Consider the following 12548-nt stretch of genomic DNA (forward strand, 5'->3'; position numbering starts at 1 on the left):
TATCTCAATTATACATTTCCAAGGTTGAGTAAAGCAAAGATAAAGGAAGAAGTCTTTATTGGACCTCAGCTTCGCAAGCTTCTTCAAGATGAAGAGTTTCTCCATTTGTTACAGGGAAAGGAAAAGGCTGCATGGATAGCATTTGCATCAGGGGTAAATATTTTTTGTGAAACTCAAGAGCAGATAACTATAAAGAGCTGGTTGGAAAATCTACTAAAAACACAAGGATCATGAAACATGAAACATGAACGTAGAGATTCATTCCACCAAACTGCAGAGCCGTGAACGACGAGCACGGTGAGAGAATTCACCAAGATATTGCCAGAAAATGGAATCCATCAATGCTTGTAGATTACTGTGTGATAATTGTAAGAGATGATCCAATGCAGGAGCGCAAGAGACAAGCAAAAAAGAGATCAGTGAATGAGGACCACATTTTGTAGTGCAATTTCTGTAACTGTTTGTAATTCACAATAGTGTTTAATCATATTTTAGTTATTTGAATTATTGCTAAGTATCATCTAAATAAGTATCAGAAAATTGTCATAACTAAACATTATGCATCTTTGTATTTGCAAAATAATAATTGTATTGCTATTGCTGGCAAACTTGCAGGGTGTCCCCTTCTCCCTCAATGCAGAGACACTGGCTTACTCACCGCTCCGTCCCCTTAGTGAGGTCCTCAGTATTCTTCTTGGATGTATGCACACTGCAGCTTTCGGTGGCGCACCTAGTGCACATGCGTGCGCTCCCCTGCTCTTAAAGGCCTGTTACTGAGAGGCTTTTAGCATAATGTGTACATCTGCAAGACGGCTTCTAACCAATAGCTGGGAGGCATCTATTATAAAAGACTCTCTCTTCCCTTGGGAGTCGCCAACATGTAGAATGATAAGTTAGCAAGGTATACTACTAGTGAGGTCCCCTGGTCCTGGTGTGTCCAGTTCACTGAATCTAAATCCCTGGTCCTGGTGCGGCCAGGGTCCTGAACCTGTATCCCTAGTCCCAAAGCGGTTATTGACTGCACATTATCCCTCGGTCCATATGCAGCCAAACCTTGATCCGGTATCCTAGACGGTGTTTCTGAACTGAGTCCATATCCATGTCAGTAACCTTTCTGTAAAAGTGCCAAAACTTACTAGTCTGAACAGAGGCCTAGCCCTAATGAGTGTTAGCATACCTGACCCCTGGGGTGGTAGCTGGTGGCTACCTGCAGCCCAGTCTCCACTATCAGGAGGTCCAGTGAACACCAGGTAGCCGCTTACCTATGCCCCTTTCTGGGTACAAATCTTGGAGAAAACTTGTACTCAGGTAAATCATTACAGAAGAGTTTTTTATTGTGGGGAGGCAATGCAAAAACAAAGAAGATGTTTCAATCATACAATGACCTTCATCAGTTAGACAGATTGCTGTGTATCTAAGGATAAAAGTAACTATGAACACTGGATGAGCAGCACATGCTGCAGTTACTGAGACATCTTCATTTTTGCATTGCCTGCATACAATAACATCTTTATTGATTTTCTTTTTTCATCATTTACCTGAGTACCAAGTTTTCTCCAATAATTAAAATCAATGGACCAATTCACATGTGCGATTTCCCGCACAGATTGTAGCCTGTACTATCCTGATCTAATGGTCAGATTCTTAGCCAAGACTCCCTCATTCAAAGCTAATGGGTCTGTAAAAAATATAATGAAGCCAGACACAAGACAGTGACGAGACAGATTCAACTCAGATGTTTTTTTTCTTAGTGAAACACAGACGAGTTTTACATAATTTGAATTAATACAAACTAAATAGATTCTAAAAAAGCATTAAAATATCTTGAGAAATAAAGACGCAGTCCACCTTTAAACCAAAGCAACAAATTTCTCTTTAATAATTACTAATTAATGGCTATATTCTGTCTAATCAAATACTATTGGCTCTGAAAAATATGTGTATAGCTGTGCTCAAAAGTTTACATACCCTGGCAGAATTTTTGCTTTCTTGGCCTTTTTTTCAGAGAATATGAATGATAACACCAAAACTTTTCTCCACTCATGGTTAGTGGTTGGATGAAGCCGCTTATTGTCAAACTACTGTGTTTTCTCTTTTTAAATCATAATGACAACCCAAAACATTCAAATGACCCTGATCAAAAGTTCACATACCCCATTTCTTAATACCGTGTATTGCCCCCTCTAACATCAATAACAGCTTGAAGTCTGCCAGGGTATGTAAGCTTTTGAGCACAACTGTATCTCTAATGGTAGTGATGGTTAACATATGAATGGCTTCTACATTAATAAATTTTATTAATACGTTAGTATGCTATTAAAAATGCTTTTTAAAATATTATTAAATTGAGTAGTTGTCAGTCATAATATTCAGTAGCTTAGTACTTTACATGTCATCTAACAGACAGTAGTGTGCCTTATTAGGGTAACAATGAGTCCCATTATCGATTGGACCCCTGCTCTTTTTATTATTATTATTATTACTATTATTATACATTTTTATAGCGCCATTTATTCCATGGCGCTTTACATGTGAAAAGGGGGCAAATATAGACAAATACAGTAAACATGAGCAAAAAACAAGGCTCTAACAGGTACAGAAGGAGGGAGGACCAGCGGTTCAGTAAGTTGAGGATCACTGCAGGCTTATCAGAAGAGGGGAGTTTTCAGGTTCTTTTTGAAGGATTCTATGGTAGGCGAGAGTCTGATGTGTTAGGTTAGAGAGTTCCAGAGTATGGGGGAAGCACGGGAGAAGTCTTGGATGCGGTTGTGGGAAGAAGAGATAAGAGGGGAGAAGAGAAGGAGATCTTGTGAGGATCGAAGGTTGCGTGTAGGTAAGTACCGGGAGACCATGTCACAGATGTATGGAGGAGACAGGTTGTGGATGGCTTTGTAAGTCATAGTAAGGATTTTGAACTGGAGCCTCTGAACAATAGGAAGCCAGTGAAGGGCTTGGCAGAGAGGGGAGGCTGGGGAATAAAGGGGAGACAGGTGGATTAAACGGGCAGCAGAGTGTAGGATGGATTGGAGTGGTGCCAGAGTGCTAGAGGGGAGGCCAGAGAGTAGGAGGTTGCAGTTGTCAAGGCAGGAGATGATGAGGGCATGCACTAGTGGTTTTGTGGTTTCGTTGTCAAGGATTGTGCGGATCTGGGAAATATTTTTGAGTTTGAGACGGCAGGAGGAGGCAAAGGCTTGGATATGTGGCTTGAAAGAGAGGACAGAGTCGAGGATCACCCAGAGGCACCGAGCATGCGGGACTGGGGAAAATGAGCAGCCATTGACCTTGATGGATAGGTCTGGTGGAGGGGTAGAGTGAGATGGGGGAAAGATGATGAATTCTGTTTTGTCCATGTTCAGTTTTAGAAAGGGAGCAGAAAAGAAGTGTGGTATTTTGGTGAGTAAGGAGGTGAGGTCAGGTCCGGATAGGTAGATCTGCGTGTCATCGGCATAGAGATGGTACTGCAAACCGTGGGATTCTATGAGCTGTCCCAGGCTGAAGGTGTAGATGGAGAAGAGTAGGGGTCCCAGAACTGATCCTTGAGGGACACCGACAGACAAGAGGCGAGGTGAGGAGGTGGTGTGGGAGAGGGAGACCCTGAAAGTACGGTCTGTTAGATATGATGAGATCCAGGATAGGGCCAAGTCTGTGATGCCAAGAGATGAGAGAATCTGTAGCAGGAGGGAGTGGTCCACAGTGTCAAACGCAGAACACAGGTCCAGGAGAAGGAAGACAGAGTAGTGTTGCTTGCTCTTGGCAGTTAGTAGGTCATTGGTGACTTTAGTTAGGGCAGTTTCAGTTGAGTGATGGGGTCGGAAGCAACTGGTCAAAGAGGGAGCAGGAAGAGAGGTGGGAGGTCAGTTCAAGATGGACATGCTGTTCAGTAGTTTTGAGGCATAAGGGAGAAGAGATATTGGGTGATAGCTAGACGCAGAGGATGGGTCGAGGGAGAGCTTTTTGAGGATGGGTGTGATCTTGGCATGTTTGAACGATGAGGGGAAGACATCAGTTGTGAGTGAGAGGTTGAAGAGGTGTGTTAGGGTTGGGATGAAGACTGTGGTGAGGTTAGGGATGAGGTGGGACGGGAGCGGATCAAGCGTGCAAGTGGTGAGATGTGATGTAGACAGGGTGGTGGAGAGCTGATTTTCTGTCATGATGGAGAAGCTGGTTTTGGAGGAACAGGGTTGAGCAGCTAAGAGGGGCATTGGGGGCTGCGGGCCAAAGCTTTCTCTGATTGTATCGATCTTCTGTTTAAAGAAAGAGGCAAAGTCTTCAGCAGAAATGAGAGGAGAGGGAGGAGGTGCCAGGAGACGGAGTAGAGAATTGAAAGTGTTGAAAAGCTGTTTAGGGTTGTGAAACTTGGAGGATATGAGAGATGAGAAATAAGTTTGTTTTGCGGCAGTGAGCGTGGACTTGAAGATGGCGAGGGACTGCTTGTATGTGATGAAGTGCTAAGCAGAGTGGGATCTCTTCCATCTCCGCTCAGCGACCTTGGAAGCCCGTCTCAGTTCTTTTGGTCAGGCTGGTTATCCAGGGCTGTCTGTTGATTGTACAAGTTTTGCTATGCATGAGGAGGGCGACCGAATTGAGTGTTGCTGTTATTATGGTGTTATAAAAAGTGGTAGCGGCAGCTGTGTCATGAAGGGAAGCTATGTCTGTAAGAGGGAGAAGGGACTCAGAGAGTGATTGTAAATTGAGGTGTTTGAGACTTCTGCGAGGGTGAGTGGGTTTGTGGAGTGGGGGTTGAGGGAGGAGAGGGAAGAGAATGTCACTAGGTTGTCATCAGACAGGGGGAGGGGTGAGTTAGTGAGATTAGTAAGGAAACAGAATTGGGTAAATATAAGGTCTAGTGTGTGACCATCTTTGTGAGTGGCAGCAGAAGACCATTGAGTGAGGCCAAAGGAGGCAGTAAGCAATAAAAGTTTAGAGGCACCTGAGGTGGAAGTGTCAATGGGGATATTGAAGTCACCCATGATGATAGTGGGGATGTCAGCAGAGAGGAAATGAAGTAGCCAGGTGGTGAAGTGGTCGAGAAAGGTGGAGATGGCTAGTTCTGGGGGGCGGTTTAGATATGCATTGTATTGATATGACAATAATTTACCATTGGATTTTCATCTATTATTTTTATAGAAATAAAGTGATGACTATAATGTTTAATAATAGTTACGACATTAAGGTTTTCATAGAGATGTCTGTGGCTTACTGATTATTCACTTTAAGTCTACATTTATTTTGAGTATATAAATTGTTCTCGAGTTTCATTTATATCATGTCCACACTAACTTGTCCCTGGAAGTATAACAGATTCCAGATTTTCCACAAACTGAATGTAATGCTACTGGCAGAACATGATCACTAAGCCATAAAATACAATGTACAATTTATATCAAACCTTTTCAAAGGGGTAAGCCACATCATCTTTACTCAAACAGATGTGATGGGGACAAGTTTTTGTAGCACTTACCACTATATAAGTATGACAGGTTCTCCTCCTGCTCTTGTTAGTGCAGTTTTCCTCACAGACTGTACTGCTCTCCAGTCCATACAATGGCCGCTGATGGAGGAGCATGTGACCAGACCTGTTCATCAGCTCTTCCAATAGAAAAGCAGCTTTCCCATGTGAGGGGTTGTCCTATTGAAGGAGACTGATGGACAGGTCTGGTCAGAAGTTCCTCCATTAGCAGCCATTGCATGGACTGGAGAGTGGTGCAGTCTGTGAGGAAAGCTTCAGTAACAAGTACAAGGGACAAGCCTGTCATACATATATAATAATAAGTGCAGAATTATGTCCCCAATACATCTGATAAAATAAAGATAATGTGCCCGACCACATTACCTCATTGTGCAGCCATCAACAGACAGCATAACAGAGTAGTAAAAGGAGGCAAAAAGTGCAAAAATAATTATTTTGCCCCAATTACATGCATTTAAGTTGAAAACAATTGTCCTTAACAGGTGGTAAACCCCTTTAACATTTTTTATCATAATCAAACATAATTTTATTTACAGTATTCTTCAAATTTATAACTAATTTCAAGAACTTTTTTTTTCAGGATTTGGAGATCTCGGAATAACGTTTAAACAACCCAATATTACGAATTACGGCAATAATACCACGTGCTCTAGAGATAGCCGGGTCAACCAAGTAGTCTTCCCCGTGGCTTACTCCATTCTCTTCATTGCTGGATTTTTAATGAACGGCTTAGCAATTATTGTGTTTTTCCAGTTACCAAGCAAATCTAATTTCATAATTTTTCTGAAAAACTCAGTTATATCTGATACCTTAATGATCATGACATTTCCATTCAAGATTCTAGGAAAAGCAAGACTTGAACTTTGGCAACTGAAAGGATTTGATTGTCGATTTAGCTCAGTGGTTTTCTATTTCACTATGTACATTAGTATTATTTTCCTTGGACTTATCACTATAGATCGATACAAAAAAACTGTGAAACCCTTTGACAACTCTGGTAAGAAAAAAACACTTTCAGCCAAGATCTTATCAGCCTCAATATGGATGATCATGTTTTTTCTCTCGTTACCAAATATGATTTTAACAAACAAACCAATGACGCCTGAAAATGTACGCAGCTGTGCAGACCTTAAGTCTGAATTTGGGAAGACTTGGCATGAAATTGTGAACCTCACATGCCAGATCATCTTTTGGGTATCATTTGCTATTATAGTGGTGTGTTATCTATTGATAACCAAAAAGTTGTTTCAATCGTATAAAAGGACTAGAAGGGAACAAAAACAATCCAGAAAAAAAGTGAACGTGAAGGTGTTTATTATAATTGGCGTGTTTTTCATTTGCTTTGTCCCTTACCATTTTGCAAGGATTCCTTACACAATAAGTCAAACCCGGGAATGGTTCCACTGCTCGGATCAATATACACTTTTCTATCTCAAAGAGAGCACTATGTTCCTGTCTTCCTTAAATGCCTGCCTGGATCCCTTTATTTACTTCTTTCTTTGCAAATCCTTTCGAAATTCATTGATTGCTATGTGGAAGAGAAAACGAGGGGGTTTCTTGGCTTTTTCACGACGGAGGGCATCTAAGCGATACACTATCAGTAGTACAGAGACAAATATATGAACTGATCTGCAATAAATGATGCAGAATGGTAGAACTCTAAGTATGACTAACAGCGATATACTCATTTTTATGTTACACAATGTAATGTCTAGTAGGAATAAACATATACCTATTCAAATGTTTTTTTTTCTCTTGTTTTAGGAAATACATACTATAAAGTGTGTAAGATTGAAAGATAACCCATTTTAAGCCCGCTTTAAAGTGATTTTTTTTACTTTTAGAAAGTTGAACTATTCTTGTAAAGTATAGATAGTACTCGCCTTCTCTAGCACCGATTACCCCGCTGTTCCTCCAGTTTCTGTATTTTGGCCACAGTGGTGACGTCCCATCAACAGTGCACATCACCACTGCAGCAAATCACTGATTTCAGTAGCTCCTGCCATTACATAGGGAGAGCTGCTGAGCTCAGTGATTGACTGCAGTGGTTATGTGAGCTGTCAACATAACATCAATCTCTGCAGTCAAAACAGAGCTGCAAAGGTGACTGGGACTAGAGCAAGGGTATGTGGGGGGTGAATACTATCTAATTTTGATATTTGACATTGCAGTAATCATTTGGGGTCCACTTTGAAAAAAGTGGAAAACCCCTTTAACACCTTAATCCCATATGACGTACTATCCCGTTAAGGTGACCTGGGACTTAATTCCCAGTGACGGGATAGTACGTCATATGGGATCGGCCGCGATCACGGGGGGAGCGCGGCCGATCGCGGCCAGGTGTCAGCTGACTATCGTTGCTGACATCCGGCACTATGTGCCAGGAGCGGTCACAGACCGCCCCGGCACATTAACCCCCGGCACACTGCGATCAAACATGATCGCAGTGTTCGGCGGTATAGGGAAGCATCGCGCAGTGAGGGGGCTCCCTGGTGCTTCCCTGAGACCCCCGGAGCAACGCGATGTGATCGCGTTGCTCCGAGCGTCTTTTACCTCCTATGCCTGCAGGCCCCGGATCCAAAATGGCCGTGGGGCTGCATCCGGGTACTGCAGGGAGTACTTCCGGGTCCAGTGCAGGCGATGGTAAGCCTGCAGCGCTGTCAGTCAGATCGCTGATCTGACAGAGTGCTGTGAAAACTGTCAGATCAGCGATCTGTGATGTCCCCCCCTGGAAAAAAAGTAAAAAAGTAAAAAAAAAAAATTCCACATGTGTACAAAAAAAATTAATTCCTAAATAAAGAAAAAAAAAATATATTATTCCCATAAATAAATTTCTTTATCTAAATAAAAAAATAAAAGTACACATATTTAGCATCGCCGCGTCTGTAACGACCCAACCTATAAAACTGTCCCACTAGTTAGCCCCTTCAGTGAACACCGTAAGAAGAAAAAAAACGAGCCAAAAAACAACGCTTTATGATTATACTGCTGAACAAAAAGTGGAATAACACGCGATCAAAAAGATGGATATAAATAACCATGGTACCGCTGAAAATGTCATCTTGTCCCGCAAAAAACAAGCTGCCATACAGCATAATAAGCAAAAAAATAAAAAAGTTATAGTCCTCAGAATAAAGCGATGCCAAAATAATTATTTTTTTCTATAAAATAGCTTTTATCGTATAAAAGCGCCAAAACATAAAAAAAGATATAAATGAGATATCGCTGTAATCGTACTGACCCCACGAATAAAACTGCTTTATCAATTTTACCAAACGTGGAACGGTATAAACGCCTCCCCCAAAAGAAATTCATGAATAGCTGGTTTTTGGTCATTCTGCCTCACAAAAATCGGAATAAAAAGCGATCAAAAAATGTCATGTGCCCAAAAATGTTACCAATAAAAACGACACCTCGTCCCGCAAAAAAAAAAAGACCTCACATGACTCACCACAATATGGAAAAATTATAGGTCTCAAAATGTGGAGAAGCAAAAACTTTTTTTCTATAAAAAGCGTCTTTTAGTGTGTGACAGCTGCCAATCATAAAAATCCGATATAAAAAAATGCTACAAAAGTAAATCAAACCCCCCTTTATCACCCCCTTAGTTAGGGAAAAATAATAAAATTAAAAAAATGTATTTATTTCCATTTTCCCATTAGGAATAGGGCTAGGGTTAGGGTTAGGGCTAGGGTTAGGGTTAGGGCTAGGGTTAGGGTTAGGGCTAGGGTTAGGGCTAGGGTTAGGGCTAGGGTTAGGGCTAGGGTTAGGGTTAGGGTTAGGGCTAAGGTTAGGGCTAGGGTTAGGGTTAGGGCTAGGGTTAGGGCTAGGGTTAGGGCTAGGTTTGGAGCTAAAGTTAGGGTTCGGGTTGGGGCTAAAGTTAGGGTTAGGGTTTGGATTACATTTACGATTGGGATTAGGGTTAGGGGTGTGTCAGGGTTAGGGGTGTGGTTAGGGTTACCGTTGGGATTAGGGTTAGGGGTGTGTTTGGATTAGGGTTTCAGGTAGAATTGGGGAGTTTCCACTGTTCAGGCACATCAGGGGCTCTCCAAACGCGACATGGCGTCCGATCTCAATTCCAGCCAATTCTGCGTTGAAAAAGTAAAACAGTGCTCCTTCCCTTCCGAGCTCTCCCATGCGCCCAAACAGGGGTTTACCCCAACATATGGGATATCAGCGTACTAGGGACAACAACTTTTGGGGTCCAAGTTCTCTTGTTATCCTTGGGAAAATAAAAATTTGGGGGGCTAAAAATTTTTCACGGCTCTGCGTTGTAAACTGTAGTGAAACACTTGGGGGTTCAAAGTTCTCACAACATATCTAGATACCGTATATACTCGAGTATAAGCCGACCCCCCTAATTTTGCCACAAAAAACTGGGAAAATTTATTGACTCGAGTATAAGCCTAGGGTGGAAAATGCAGCAGCTACCGGTGAATTAAAAAAAAAAAATAGATGCTCCATACCATTCATTATTGCCCCATAGATGCTCCATATAAAGCTGTGCCATATATAATGCTCCATACCATTGAATATTGCCCCATAAATTATCCATATATAGCTGTGCCATATACAATGCTCTGCACCGTTCATTATGGCCCCATAGATGCTCCATATAAAGCTGTGCCATATATGCTCTGCATCGTTCATTATGGCCCTATAGATGCTCCACATAAAGCTGTGCCATATATGCTCTGCACCGTTCATTATGGCCCTATAGATGCTCCATATAAAGCTGTGCCATATATGCTCTGCACCGTTCATTATGGCCCCATAGATGCTCCTTATAAAGCTGTGCCATATATGCTCTGCACCGTTCATTATGGCCCCATAGATGCTCCTTATAAAGCTGTGCCATATATGCTCTGCACCGTTCAGTTTGGCCCCATAGATGCTCCTTATATAGCTGTGCCCTATATGCTCTGCACCGTTCAGTTTGGCCCCATAGATGCTCCTTATAAATCTGTGCCATATATGCTCTGCACCGTTCAGTTTGACCCCATAGATGCTCATTATAAAGCTGCCCCATATGTATTGCTCTGCAGCGTTCAGTTTGGCCCCATAGATGCTCATTATAAAGCTGCCCCATATGGAATGCTCTGCAGCATTCAGTTTGGCCCCATAGATGCTCCACATAAATCTGTGCCATATATAACGCTGGTGCTGCTGCTGCAATAAAAAAAAAAAAAACACATACTCACCTCTCTTGCTTGCAGCTCCCCAGCGTCCGGTCCCGGCGTCTCTCCGCACTGACTGATCAGGCAGAGGGCGGCGCGCACACTATATGCGTCATCGCGCCCTCTGACCTGCTGTCAGAGCGGAGAGACGCCGGGAAGACGGAGCCGCGCCCGGCGTGTGGAACGAGGACAGGTAAATATGCGATACTTACCTGCTCCCGGCATCCCGCTCCTTCCCTCGGACAGCTGGTCTCCGGGTGCCGCAGCCTCTTCCTCTGTCAGCGGTCACCGACACCGCTGATTAGAGAAATGAATATTCATTTCTCTAATGAGCGGTCCCACGTGACCACTGCACAGGGGATGAACTGCGGCACCCTGGGACAGTGTGACGGGCAGGGGGAGCGTCAGGATCGCCGGGACTAGGTAAGTATGCCTCAGCACCCTCTCCCCCTCACCCGCCGACCCTGCCACAGACCGTGACTCGTCAAACGGCGCTCCTTCCCTTCCGAGCTCTGCCATGCGCCCAAACAGTCTTTTACCCCCACATATGGGGTATCAGCGTACTCAGGACAAATTGCTCAACAACTTTTGTGGACCAATTTCTTCTCTTACCCTTGGGAAAATAAAAAATTGGGGGCGAAAAAATCATTTTTGTGAAAAAACATGATTTTTTATTTTTACAGCTCTGCATTATAAACTTTTGTGAAGCACTTGTTGGGTCAAAGTGCTCACCACACATCTAGATAAGTTCCTTAAGGGGTCTACTTTCCAAAATGGTGTCACTTGTGGGGGGTTTCAATGTTTAGGCACATCAGGGGCTCTCCAAACGCAACATGGCGTCCCATCTCAATTCCAGTCAATTTTGCATTGAAAAGTAAAATGGCGCTCCTTTCCTTCCGAGCTCTGCCATGCGCCCAAACAGTGGTTTACCCCCACATATGGGGTATCAGTGTACTTAGGACAAATTGTACAACAACTTTTGGGGTCCATTTTCTCCTGTTACCCTTGGTAAAATAAGACAAATTGGAGCTGAAATACATTTTGTGTGAAAAAAAGTTAAATGTTCATTTTTATTTAAACATTCCAAAAATTCCTGTGAAACACCTGAAGGGTTAATAAACTTCTTGAATGTGGTTTTGAGCACCTTGAGGGGTGCAGTTTTTAGAATGGTGTCACACTTGGGTATTTTCTATCATATAGACCCCTCAAAATGACTTCAAATGAGATGTGGTCCCTAAAAAAAATGGTGTTGTAAAAATGAGAAATTGCTGGTCAACTTTTAACCCTTATAACTCCCTAACAAAAAAAAAAAATTGTTCCAAAATTGTGCTGATGTAAAGTAGACATGTGGGAAATGTTACTTATTAAGTATTTTGCATGACATATCTCTGTGATTTAAGGGAATAAAAATTCAAAGTTGGAAAATTGCGAAATTTTCAAAATTTTCGCCAAATTTCCATTTTTTTTACAAAAAAACACAAGTTATATCAAATAAATTTTACCACTATCATGAAGTACAATATGTCACGAGAAAACAATGTCATAATCGCCAAGATCCATTGAAGCGTTCCAGAGTTATAACCTCATAAATGGACAGTGGTCAGAATTGTAAAAATTGGCCCGGTCCATAACGTGCAAACCACCCTCGGGGCTTAAGGGGTTAAGGTCTAGGTACATAAATTATGCAGTACAAAGCATACCTGGGGGGGTGAGGGTGTTGGGGGCATGTGCTGGAAGGGGGCAAGGAAATGAAACAAAGAACTAGGGCAGCAAACTAAATCTTTGTACCCAGTGAAGGAAAACCTAGCTATGACTCTGGGAAATGTCTGGTAATGTGACTTTTTCTTTTCATTATTCTGCTTAATAGTCAAATTATTTTTCTGTTCATAGAATTCCCCAAA

The 12548-nt window shown here is 42.4% G+C and overlaps 2 protein-coding genes across 3 annotated transcripts in view; one reads left to right on the top strand and one right to left on the bottom strand.

Moving 5' to 3' along the window:
* Positions 1-7742, top strand: part of LOC143808266 (P2Y purinoceptor 12-like) — a 55301-nt gene extending 47559 nt beyond the window's left edge. For both annotated transcript variants that reach the window (XM_077290755.1, XM_077290756.1), the window contains exon 3: positions 6051-7742. In XM_077290755.1, the coding sequence (XP_077146870.1) occupies positions 6051-7093 (1043 nt within the window). In that variant the 3' untranslated portion in view covers positions 7094-7742. The remainder of the gene's footprint in view (positions 1-6050) is intronic.
* Positions 1-12548, bottom strand: part of MED12L (mediator complex subunit 12L) — a 995158-nt gene that overhangs the window by 390495 nt on the left and 592115 nt on the right. The gene's annotated exons all lie outside the window — the stretch shown is intronic.

This window comes from Ranitomeya variabilis, chromosome 2 (genome assembly GCF_051348905.1).
Source record: "Ranitomeya variabilis isolate aRanVar5 chromosome 2, aRanVar5.hap1, whole genome shotgun sequence".
NCBI classification, from domain to species: domain Eukaryota; kingdom Metazoa; phylum Chordata; class Amphibia; order Anura; family Dendrobatidae; genus Ranitomeya; species Ranitomeya variabilis.